This window comes from Monodelphis domestica, chromosome 4 (genome assembly GCF_027887165.1).
Source record: "Monodelphis domestica isolate mMonDom1 chromosome 4, mMonDom1.pri, whole genome shotgun sequence".
NCBI lineage: Eukaryota > Metazoa > Chordata > Mammalia > Didelphimorphia > Didelphidae > Monodelphis > Monodelphis domestica.
Window position 1 is genome coordinate 309,843,009 of NC_077230.1, and position 13,429 is coordinate 309,856,437.

Here is a 13,429-nt window from a genome sequence, read left to right on the forward strand (position 1 = left end):
GAATAATATGGAAACATGTTTTGCATGATAATACATGTATGATCCAGACTGAATTGCTTGCCAGCTCTGGGAAGGGGAAGGAAAGAAGGGAGAGGGACAATTTAGATCAATAACTTAACTCATATGTAAACTTGTTATTAATTTTTTTACAAGAGAAGACAATCAACAAAACAATAAAACAAGCCCCAATTTTTAGCATATCCAATTTCTAAAGTGTAATTGTTGACGCTGAAAATTTAATAATTTCCTACTTAATCAGTATGATCTGGCTCCAACACACCCCTTGAATAAGTATGATTAATTGTTATGTAGCATTAAAATAGTAAATATATACATCTCTACATGTATTTATACATGTGAACATATATACATATATTGATCATTTAGATATACATTTATTTTCATTTTATATATATGAAAATATTTAACCATTTAAATTGTATTTATCCATTATTTAGTTTTATTTTATTCTCCAAATGGCCAACTGTTAAACTATATATGGCAAATTCATTAAAAATGAATTAAAGTGAAACAACTTAATTGACAAAGTATTTTCCATAGCCCATCTAGTCTCATATCTTATCTTTTAAATCTTGTAGCTAAAGAAAGAGGATTTGGGAGAAAATATATTTACAAAAGCATCTTACCTGCTTCCCATCTAGGGTATACAGGCGCTTAACCACTCCTGAATCCAGTTTGATGGCATCAGTTATATCAGTGAGAACCTGCTCAAATGAATGGGCGGTCTTCTTGTTCAGCAGAATCCGGACAGCTTTGCGTGGCTTCACACCACTTCTGATGATGGTGACTAGTTTGGGCCGAATGAAATCTTTATTCTCCCTCACATCTGAGGGGCTGCCTTTGGCAGTGGCAAGTGAAGACACCGTACGGGAAGCAGAGGTTGTCTTGACATTTACTGACCAGTTAGGGTTTACATTCTTGGTGTACTCCAGTTTTTTGAAGGGTTCAATTGAGCCACACACATAACTCTCTCCTAGAAAAGGAAGAGGAAAAAAAACCATTCATTTATTCAATGAATGCAAACTAATTTCCTTCTTTTCTCCTTATCCTCTGATTTCTTCTCCTCTTAAGGAAAAGGCTTAAAGAATCAACTATAAAAATGAAAAAAAAGAAAGTGTGGTTAATAATCAGGGAAGATAAAATGGTCACTTCTAGTGTAGCTCAATCAATGATATGATGAATTAATTTCAATTAAATACTTTTTTACAGTTATTATAAATAAGGCACTATGCCAGGTGTTATAAAGATGAAAAATGATAGCCTCTGCCCTCAAAGAACATTCAATCTAGTGAATGAATAAAATTATTAAATATTTATTATATGCTGACCACTATCCTAAGTGCTATTGATGCAAACAGAAAAGTGAGACAGATCATATTCTAATTAAAGTAGACAACATATATAACAGAATTTGGCTGCAGGATAGAAGGAAAGAGATGGAAGTCCTTAAGGTTCAATAGCAGGATGGATGGCAAAACACAGAGTTACTGAAGAAAAAGGTGTGGAGACATATATGGAAATAACTAAAATACTAATCAACATATAATTAAGTGTATAAGAGAAGTCATAAAGAATAGCAGGGCCAAGTTAAAAGAAGAACTAGAACCAGACCTTGAAGGATGAGAGAATTTTCATCAGGTAAAGCTATGTAAGGAATTCATTCTGGGCAGGTAGGACAATCTATACAAATTGAGAGGTATGAGATGATGGGCTAAGAGCAAGCCGAGTACATATTGCAACTTGGATGAATTGTATGTGAAGGAGAGTAATATGAAAGAAGACTGGAAAGGTCAGATGAAAAATATTTATCAAACATCTCAAGCACTAAGTTAAGGAGTTTGTATTTTATCCTGTAGCCAATGAAAATAGAATTTTGAGAAGGATAATGACATAATGAGACCAAAGCATTTGGAAAATGAGGAGCAGAAATAAAGACAGACTGGAGAAGGGAGACCCAAAGTGACACAGTGACAAAGTGAGGAATCTATTACAAAAGTCCAGGTAGGAGGGAATGGACACCTGGAATAAATCAATGCAGTGGTCAGAAGAATTTGAATGATAATAATAATAGTAATAATAATGATATCTCACATTTCTATAGTGCCTACTATGTGTTATTATAAAGCACTATTCTAAATGCTTTAAAAATCTCATTTGATGCTCACACAATTGAGAACTATTGACAACAGTGAGAACTGTTTTAGAAATGGAATTGACGGGACTTGGTACAATAATATCATTAAAAAGAGAGAGGCAATTTCTGAGGAAAAGATGAGTTTATTTCAATTTAGGAAATCTCAAATTTGAGATATGAGCAAGACACTAAAATGGAGGCAACTGAAATATTAATATATACAATTTATGATTCAATTTCATAAATATGATCATTCAAATCATGAGAATGTATTAGCTTGCCTCAAGAGTGTAGAGAGAAGACAAAACCAAGAATTGAACTATCAGGGACTTCCAAAACTAAGGGAGAGAAGGAAGACCTATGAAGAAGACACAGAAGGAATAGTCAAGAGAAATCTATCCCCATATAAGGTTGTCCTAGAAGCCCCAAAAAGATATCAAGAAAGAGTAGTGAGTATACCCACATGAGCTGCTAAAGATAAAACATTACAAGGATTGAGAAACCTTTGGCTCTAGTTATTAGAAACACAGACTGCTCCTTTTTCTACAGTGCTCTGAGATTTACAAAACACTTTCCTCACAACAGTTCTGTGAGGTAGATAACTTAAGTGCCCCAATCAACAGATGAGGAAATGGGCTTAGATTCCTCACAAATGTACACTCAAAAGTTTGGGGTCAAGGACTCCAATGCAAAAAACAGTGTTCTTTTTATTCTAATTCTGATTTGGTATACTCTTTTGTTGTGTGGTCTGCTCTTTTCTATGATACCTGGATAGCAGATTTCTTTACAGTTTACTTAAATGTTTACCAGGCACTTTATATAGTTTCCTTTGATCCTAACAATAATGTGAAATAGATAATACTATATTATTGCTTTTATAGATTGACATTCAGAAGAGTCAAGTTACTTGGCTAGGGTCACAAAGCTAATAAATAGCAGAGACAAGATGTGAACCCGAAAAACCCTGAATTTTTCCCACAGCACTTCATAAGTGCTCCTGGTTTGACCTCAGAGAAAGCAGCTTCAAAAGTGTTAGTGGGGACAGAAGCCAGACTGCAAAATTTTCCAGAGAATGTAATGATGAGGATATGAGAGCAGAGGAACAGCTATAATATTCTTTTTAGGATTCTGGCAGCAGAGAAGAAAGGATGTTGTATGAAAAGTTTAACAAGATAAAGATAATGCTTTTTGACCTGAGCATGTTTGTGACCAGAGGTGTCAGTCTCTGATGGAGGAGTAAGAGAATGAGAGCCAAGCAAAATCTGAACCACAATTAACAGATTAACAGGCTTGAGAGGAGTGTGGTGGAGAGAGGAAAGAGGAGGCAGAAAGTCTGGCTGAGGTCAAAGTCGAACTCACAAAAGCAACTCAACTAGTGGACTAGGCAGGAAATCATGAATTGTGTCCAAGAGAAAAATGGAAGTGGGAGGTGAAGGGGAGATATGTGGGGAGAGGTTGGAGGGGGATGGAAAAGCCTTGCCAGATCCTATAAGGTGGCAAGAAGTTACTCATTCAAATCTCAACATTCTTCAGCAGTCAAAAACAAATGGGGAAAGAGGCAGTCAAGAAGAGAAATTTTTAGATCAATTGAAGCTAGAGGAGAGAGGGATTGAAGATACAAAGTCAACTAAACAGGAATGTATTATAGGTTGAATAGATGCCAGGTACTATGCTAAGTCCTTTGACTATAAATATGAAAAATAGTCTTGGATCTCAAACAGCTTACATTCTAATGTGGGGAGACAAAGCATAAGAAAGCAGAAAGGGGGAGATGGGGAAGGAGATTGTATCTAGCGATACCAGGGCAAGGAAAATTTGTAATCAAGAGTGGAGCTGGGAGAGAAAAGGAAACATGGTGGACCTAGATGTTTTTCTTGAAATTTAAATTCTGGGAAGAATCAGTAAAAGGAGAATGAGGGGCTGTGATTAAGAACACAGTCTGTGAGTCAGTAGCCAGTTAAGTGGGCATCTAGCAAGTGCCAGACATTGTAATAAGCACTGGGGATACAAAGAAAGGCAAATGATATTCCCTTCCTTCAAGGAGCTCACAATCGAGTGGGAAAGAAAACATCAGAATAACAACCTTCAAAAGTAAAAATTAGATACAATAGGGAGAAAGTATTTGTATGACCAGGAAATAAATCATGATGTATGATCAGAGATCAGGAAAGGCTTCTTGCAAAAGGTAGGATTTTAGCTGGAACTTGAAGGAAACCTGGAAAATCAGAGGGTGAAGATGAGGAGGAAAAGAATTTCAGGCATGGGAGAGAATCAGTGAAAATGCACAGAATTGGGAAATAAGGCATCTTGGAAAAATGGCAAGATCTGTCTCTCTGGTTCACCTCTATGTGGAAAAGACTAAGGTTTAAGAAGAATGGAAATAGGAGCAGCTAGGTAGCTTAATGGATAGAGCACAAGGAGTCTGGAGTACCTAGGTCATATTTGGTCTTAGACACTTTCTAGCTGTGTGAACCTGGGCAAGAAATTTAATTATCTAACCCTTGCCACTCAACTTTCTTAGAACTAATACTAAGGCAAAAGTGATGAGTTAAAAAAAAAAGGACTGGAAACATAGGAGTGGGCCAGATTACAATTGGCTTTGAAAAACAAACAAAAAAGGCTTTTATATTTGATATTGAGGGTGTGATGGGAGCTCATTGCAGTTTATTAAATGGGGAGACAGTGTTGGAGATAGGGTCAGACCTTTGCTCTCCAAAGGTCAAGTAATAGCTGAGTACAGAAGTGTTACTAGTTTTAGTAAGGAGAAAGACTGGATCAAAAGTTTATGCCAGTAAAAAGCAAAGAGCAGAAGACAAGAATTGTACGGTGGAGAAAATGCTAGATGGGGAAGTTCCCATATAGGAATCTCAATTTTCTTAGAAGAGTAGGAGCTAAGGTTACCTGGAAGAGAAAAAAAATGGATAAATCTAAAGATAGTACAAAAAAAAATATGCCTTTAGCTTTTTCATCTTCAAAATGACAATAGTATTGTCAAACTATTTAAATCACATATTTGATACTGATTTTAGAAACAAAATTCTTTCAAATACCATCCAAAGAAGAAAATGTTCTACAACATTTAATGACAATCACCTCAAAGTTTTAAACAACAAAAAACTGTAGAATAAATTGACAATAGCTATATTTGAGACAACTTCATTGCAAAATAATACTTTCTTAAATTAAATACTTGTATTCTTTAATATTTATATTGAGGAAATAATATATAAATTTATCTTTCATTTATAGTCTATCTTAAATTCCAATATAAACAGAGGCACAAATTCTTTCTTTCTTAATTATTATATACTGAGTACTGGGCTCAGAGCAGGCAATTAATAAATGCTTGCTTATAAACATGAAAATTTTGGAATAACCAATACTAACAAGACTGAACTTGAAAAAATATCAATTTGGGAATTGTTGTTACACTAAGTCAGATAGACATTAACATTAAAATTTTGCTTTTTAAAAAGTTAGAATTCTTAGCAAAGAAGTTTTTAATACTAAATTTACCAGTAATGAGCAATTAAAAAGAAGGTTAATGTATTTAAACAATTTTTAAAAACAATTTAAGTATGGGTTTTTCAAAGAAAATTATATAATAAAATTGGCCCAGGATATACATTATTTTTAAAAGGTGAAGAGATTTAAAAAATAAGTTGATTTTAAAATAAATTTTCCTACTTCTCTACTAGTAGCAATGCAATGATCCAGAACCATTCAGAGAGACATATGAAAAAGAACACTATCCACATCCAGAGGAAGAACGATGGGAAAAGAAACACAGAAAAAAAAACAACACTTGATCGCATGGGTCAGTGGGGCTATGATGGGGAAAGTAGACTTTAAAAGATCACTCTAGTGAAAATATTAATAATAAGGAAATGGGTCTTGATCGATGGCACATGTTAAGCCCAGTGGAATTGTGTGTCAGATACAGGAGGGAGGTGGGAGAAGGGGAGGGAAGGAACATGAGTCTTATAACCATGGAAAAGCATTCTAAATCATCTAATTAAATAACATTTAAAAAATAAAATAACCTTTCCTGCTATGCTACTAAAGAAAAATATTTATCCATTGTAGAAATTTAATAAATTTTAAAGAAACAAAAGACTTGAGTAATTACTGCTAAAAGGGCTATGGCAATGCAATGGAGCCTTTTTATTTTACATTTGTCTCTGTCCAATACTTTTAAATGAGTAGTTTGACCACACCCGGCCACACAAGTACTTCATAGTAAATAAATAAATGAATAACTAAACTGGAGTTAAAAGATTTTGTAGTTACAGGCACTCATGTTAAGAAATAATCTATAAATGAATTCCAAAAGTACATGGCTTCCTTTTTTAACTAGGAAAAATTTATCTTTAGGTAACATACACCACAACTCTAACATACACCTAAACCAATCTTTTCTAATCACCCAGAGATTATCCTACATCCTGGCTGTGTTCCTTTTTTCAAGGCTAATGAACATGGAGAGGTGAAATTATGAGTAAGGATTTTAGAATAAAAACAAGGTCTCAAAGATAGAAAGATTGGAGAAAAGAGACCTGGGTTCCGAGGTCGGAAACCTTGTTTTAGCCATAGTTTTGTCATTAAATAGATAAATATCTTGAGACAAGCCATTTAACCTCCTATGCCTTAATTTTGTCATGTGTCAGATGAGAATATTACTTTCTTCTCTACCTTCCTGACAAGGTTGCCATGGTGATCATATGCAATAAGACATGAAGGTCCTTTGCAAAATTGCCAGGTTGCCAAAAGAACATATAAATTTCAGATAAATATCACCAATGTTATAGTTAACATAACATATATCTAATCTTTAGCAGTCAGTCATTCAAATCAAGTCTTTCACCTCTCTTTGCTCATATTTCAATTCAAGTTGACTAAAGTGTCTACCAAGTTATGTTTTTGCTTTTCTTTCCATCTTTACCACTTAGCACAGTGCCTGGCATACAGTAAGAGATTAATAAATACTTTTGCCCTTGACTACTATAGGTGAGGCATAGTGCTAGGCACTGAGAATACAAATGAATCTATCAAGAAAACATAATTCTTTCTTTAATGAACCAAAATTGAGTATTAAAAGGGAGGCTGGTACTAAGAAGAATTGTATATCTCCCAAGTCAGTTTTTTCTGATTTAGAAGTTACATTAATGCTCATTAAAGATTAATTTGATCAAAGGATGCTGGTTTCACATATCACACACCAAATATATTGAATTAAAAGTCTGTAATTGAGGAAAGCTTCCATTAAAGTAGAAACCTATTCCATCACTTCATCTTAATGTGGAAGTGACTATGGTTTCTCAAGGGTTGTGGCAATGGGGTACAAGGTATGGCAGGTCTTCCCCAAAAGGTAAGATTTTTGGTATTGGCCTAAAAGTAAACTAAGGAAAAATCTGGTTAGGTTGATATGGAGAGGCTTAATTATGGTAAAAAAAAAAACCCCGCAAACATTAAGTCCATGTTTTTAACTAAAGAAACTTAGGAAGATTGACGACTATAGCATAGAGTTGCTACATTCAGGGGTGGTAGAGGGAGTACCCACCCAAATGAAATGTACCTAAGGTCTGAAACAGGGCAACATACCAAACCATGACATTTCATGAAGCTGACAAAAATTACAAATGAGAAGACCTCCACTTCCTACTATTTTTTAGTCCACAGACTTAAATAATGTATTGATGGCTTTAAGTTCCCATAGAGCGGGAACTATACACAGTATATTTGTACATAAAGACTCCATAGCCTTGTCTTGCCCCAGGCCAATTTGCAGGATCTTTTTCTTTAAATATCTTCATTTTTTAAAAAAGGTAGATGTATCCACAAATTTAGATATTTGATAAGTGAATCAGGAGCAAAATTTTAAAATATCAAAATTAAATTAGACAAGATAGTCACTACAAACTCTTTAGGGTAGAAAGGGGAGAGGGATATATCTATATCTAGGTGTGTGTGTGCATATATACATATATATATAGTATGTTATATAATTATTTTTATTTATGTTTATATATTAACATTATATATTTATGTTATATAATTATTTATGTGTGTGTATATATATATATATATATATAAAGTGTTACATAAAAAGAATGTCAAATTCAGAAGTATCATTTTAGTGCAGCTTTCTCCTTAGTCTAAGCTTCTCTTAGTTCCATTTCATGTTTACACTTCCTCAGCATCAGCCTAAATATAATAACAGTTCTAAATCAAGTGTCTTTTGCATGGAAGGAAGCTGACACAGCATTAGCCTACCATTTTCCAATGTTTATTCTAGGTGGGGTTCAAAACAAATTGCTTATTAGGTCTTCTCCATTCCTCCCCAAAAGATTTTTAATCTGTTCCTTCTAAGATGAAAAGGATATAAAAAGACTTAAATAGTCTTCATCAACTGTAAGACAAATAATTTTTTTCTAATTCAACAGAGATAGAGAAGTTAAAAATCTATCTTACTGCTTCTCTACCAACCTATCATGTATAGACAATTAGAAATCCAAAGTTAAGAATAATCTTCTACTAGGAACTTAAGCTATAGGGGATTTTCTTTTAAATCATTCAAAATGGTAAGAACATAAAGAGTAGCACCTGCCTAAACCTATTGAATGTAAAGAACATTTTAAAAGCCAGCAATAAAACATAAAACAAATCATTAGAGTAAACTGAGTTCCAACCTTACAACACCTAAAATATTGGAATGAGATTGTTTCTTTCCCAGAAAAACTGAGGCATTTCGATGATGGTACAGCAAGAAGGAATCTACACATGTCTATAAATGTGTTAAAATGATGGTAAAAGTGCCAAAAGTCTCTTTTTACAAACAACCTATGACACTAAAAAATGCTTGAAAGTCTCATTTTTAACTAAGTACAGAATTAGATGTATTCCAGCAAAAAGAACACGATACACTTTCTAGTGCTGTGATAGTCTATTTCCTCTCTCTGACCTCCATTCAATCTTTCTTTGTGCCTCCGTCTAAACCTACACTTCATTCTTAGGGAGAATCCAGTTATTCTATTCCTTTTTGCTTTTCAATCCTTGCTCTGAACTCATCTGAACTCTGAACTTTCTTCCCTTTGGGATCTTGACCATACAGTTAACCAGTTCAATTATATACAATTATTAATTATAACTTTAAGCCTTGCTCCCTTGCCCTGCCATCATTCATGCTTTATATCAAACCCCAAATCCTGGGCTACTCCCCACCCATCACCACCATCTGTTTTCTCAGCTCCTGCAGACCTGTTGATGAACTATGCTGTTGGAACCCCTACATATTTATGCTACCTAATCTCAATTGGGACTTCATTGTCACTTCTATTCTTTTTTGTAATTGCCTAACACATTTCCCATAGCTGTTGTTTCAAATTGTTTCTCTCCTCTGGCCTCCTATACCACTCTTTCCTTTCCTTGGTCACCTTCTCTCAGCAAAGGATATAAGAAGCCATCAGTCATGAACTTCCTCTTCCCCAATTTTATACCTTAATTTCTCTCCACATAACCCTTCATTCTCTTCTTTACTCTGGCTAATAAGGAATACATAACTCTTCTCACTAAGAACAACCCCTTCATTTTTTCCCTTCATTTCAAGGCTTGCCCCTTAATTTCAATTGCTCCCTCTTTATTAGCTTCTACCATGCTGCCTACAAACATATACCCAAGACTCCCGCATCTTTAATAAAAATATTCATATGACATTGTTACCATGTCAAGCAATCATCTGCTTAGGATACTGTTTAAGAAGAGAATCAATGTCTGCTCCCTTTTGAAGACTAGAAAAAGCCATTTATACTCACTGAGTCCATTTCCTGTACTTTCTACTTCTCAAATCCTTATAGAATTTGCCAATTTCTCTAATATAAGCAGGGATGACTTACATCACATTTTCCCAGCAAGTCATGATACTTAATATGAAATTCTTTAGCTTGAAAACCTCTTCCCTTGGAGGCTGCAAGTCAGGTTTTTTCTTTACTTTCATCTGTAAGTTCAAGATGTGGCATGCTGAGGTTACTTTAAGTGAGGGTAGTCTGGAATGAATTTTACTTTTTCCAGTATAGAATCCATATCAATGCAAAACCTAGTAAGCACATTTTACCACTGTTAAGGTTAAGATCTAGGAGAGAACTAAATATTCACTTTTATGTGCTCCTGGAGTTAAAGAAATTCTGAAAAAAGGAACCCTGAGGTAAGCAATATAAGAGATTGTGGTTTACTGAAAAATCATAAAGAGCCTTCTGAGCACACCTAAACTACACAGAGTGCCCATTTAATCATAGATGCCTGGGAATGCCCTGATTTAGTAAGGACATTTTGATTGCACTACTAAATACTAGGAAGATTCCCAAGACAGTTTATAGATTTATAGATGCTTTCTCTGGAAATCTTTAAAAACATGATAGCTTTCCAGTTTAAAAGCATTCCTGCCTCAAGGAGAAAAATGGGGTATCACATTTTGATTCTCTGGGAAGAATAACAAATATGATGCCAATAGATCTGGGTTTCAAAATTATTAGCTTTGTATCCATGGGTAAAAGCCACAAGATCTCTGAGCCTCAGTTTCCTCATTTTTAAAACAGATTTAGATTTACTATGTGGACTATCCAGATTTTAAGTTAGAAGAGCTGGGTTCTAATTCTGGCCCTGGTGTTTTTTCCTCATCTGACCATGAAGAAGTCACCTCAACTCTTTTTGGGTCCAAGTTTCCTCATTTATAAAATGAGAGGGCTGTATCTGATGATCTCTGAGGTCCTTTTCAACTTCCAATCCTCATAGGACTGTTGCAGAAGAAAGCACTGGGGATTATTATTATTATTAAGCAATAGATCTCGAAGGGCAGGAACTATAAATTCTGTGTCATGTCCTGACATCTTTTCTCCACCTCTTCACTGGCTGAGAATTCAAGAACTGAATAGACTACTCTTTTAAGTATCTTCATTGGGGTCAGGAGGGAAGAAGGGGTACAAATTAGAAACCATTCAGAAAATACCATCAAGCATTTTCCTACCCCCATTTTAAAAATTAGTTAAGAGTCTTGATTGAATTGCCATGTGTCTTAAGAAGGAGGAAAAGGCAGGATTACAGATGTTTCATGACCTTGCTGAGTCATCAGAACAAAAAGTCAATGAACAAGGACAATCAACCATACTTTATAAAGTATAACCTCTCACTAGGTCTAGAAGGCATTCAGTCACCATTTATTTGAAGAAGCAAAAGAATGAGCAAGAATGAAGGCAGCAGTAAATTGAGGTTTTATGTTTTGTTCCTTGTGTCTCCCAAAGTTAAAAGGAACAAAAAAAACCTTTGAGATGAAATGAGACTCTCCCACCTCGACCTTCACCACCATTTTAATCTTCCTGCATAAGACTTCCAGTGATCACGAAGTAAGGAAGTAAGGCAGGAGTGAATGAGATGAGAGATCTGCTTGAGGATAGAAATGGGATCATCCAATTGCTTTAATCAACCCTGCTTCTGCTCAGTGCAGATGGTGAGCAACACATTTAGAGCAGTAGCCATGGAAATGTACATTAGGAGATCTAAAAAGTGACTGTATCCAAAGAACTTTTAATTCTTTGGTTATATCTGCATTCTCATGAGTAGAAATCAATTATCTAATATTTTTTGAGCTCCAACTATATGCATGGTATTGCCTGATGTTATGTGGATACAAAGAAGTGTGAGAAAGTCCTCCTCTCCCTAAAGATCTTAGAACATAATTCAGACTCATAGGATCAAATATTTAAAGTAGGATGGGACTGTGGAAGCCTTTTAGTTTAGTACTCTCATTTTTACAGGTGAAGAAACTGTGGCCACAGGGAGTTTAAGTTACTTGCCCAAGATAATTTAGGTAGTAAGCATCATAGAATCAAACCCAGGCACTCTCACGGAGTTATTACACAAATCTCAGCAGCATTCAGCTTGTGCCTTATGGTTTATAAAGAACTTCAATAACCATCATGTTAGACAGAGATTAGTTCATAGTTGTGACTAGACTTGTTGGAGAGCAAACAACTACACAGCAATAGTCAAGATTCAAACCCAGACCCTCTGATTCTAAATTCAGTGTATCTGCTACTTCCAAGTAGACAAAAACACATGAAAAATAGCAACACAAGCAGAAAATGTGTTAAACAATGGGCTGCAGTGTTTTAAACTAATTCTTAGAAAAGAATTAGATTACCTCTAGGGTGTTTAGAGAAGGTAAGACGTGAACTGGGCTTTGAAAGAGTGAGGAGGCTTCATTGGGTGTATAGTGTAAGAGCATTTTCATGTGGAAGAGAATGGTTTGAGAAAAGACCTGAAGGTATGACAGTATACAGTGAAGGGGAATGAGGACAATGGTAAGTAGCCTAATTTAGCCAAATCAGATTGTTCATACTCAAGAGCAATGAGAGAAAGAGCAGAAACAAAAGGAGGGAACATATTTTGGGTGGTCTTAAATGCCAGACCCATAACATGTAAATTCTATCTTGCCTGTGAAAGGGAATATTGAAGGTTTGGCAGGAATCACAGACTCATAAGTAAGAGTTGGAAGGGATCTTAGGAAATATATGGTCCAACCTTCTGGACAGCTAGCACCATGGATAGAGACTTGGGTCTGGTGTCAGGAAGACTCATCTTTGGGAGTTCAAATCTGCTTCAGACACTTCCTAGCTGTGTGACTCTGGGCAAGTTATTTAACTCTGATTGTATCAGTTCCTTATCTGTAAAATGGAATGAAGAAGTAAATAGCAAACCACTCTAGCACTATTTTCCAATAAAACCCCAAATGCAGTCAGGAAGAATAAGATACAACTGAAACAACTGAACAAGGAAAACAAATCCAATTTTCTAGTTTGAAGGGGAGAAATCCTAAGCAGCTAAACAACTTGCCCCAAATCACACAGGTAATAAGTTGTACAAATGGGATTCAAACCCACATCTCTGATTCCAAAATCAGTGCCTCCAGTTCAGAGTGATAAAGAACCTGGCTAATGCCATGCTACAAGGTAGGGAAGGATCTTAGACTAAAACCTAGGTCTCCAGAGTCTTACCCATTATGTTTTCCAAGTTTCTAAATCTAAATGTGCCTGTCTCTAGATTCTGCCCTTTGTTCCCTAGGCAAGCCTGAGCAGGCCTAGAGGAAAATGACTAATTCTTCTTCAGAGTGAAATATTAAAGACACATAGGTCTTCTCCAAGTTAAGCATGCCCATTTCTTTCACCTGATCATCCTATGGCAGGACCTTGAGCTCCTTCCCCAATCTTATGCTCTTCCTCTAGA

General features: G+C 35.4%; 1 protein-coding gene across 7 annotated transcripts in view; it reads right to left on the bottom strand.

Annotated features, from left to right (window-relative positions):
- DCLK1 (doublecortin like kinase 1) overlaps nt 1-13,429 on the bottom strand; it is a 415,491-nt gene that overhangs the window by 388,702 nt on the left and 13,360 nt on the right. For all 7 annotated transcript variants that reach the window (XM_007495323.3, XM_007495321.3, XM_007495322.3 and 4 more), the window contains exon 3: nt 648-994. In XM_007495323.3, the coding sequence (XP_007495385.1) occupies nt 648-994 (347 nt within the window). The remainder of the gene's footprint in view (nt 1-647; nt 995-13,429) is intronic.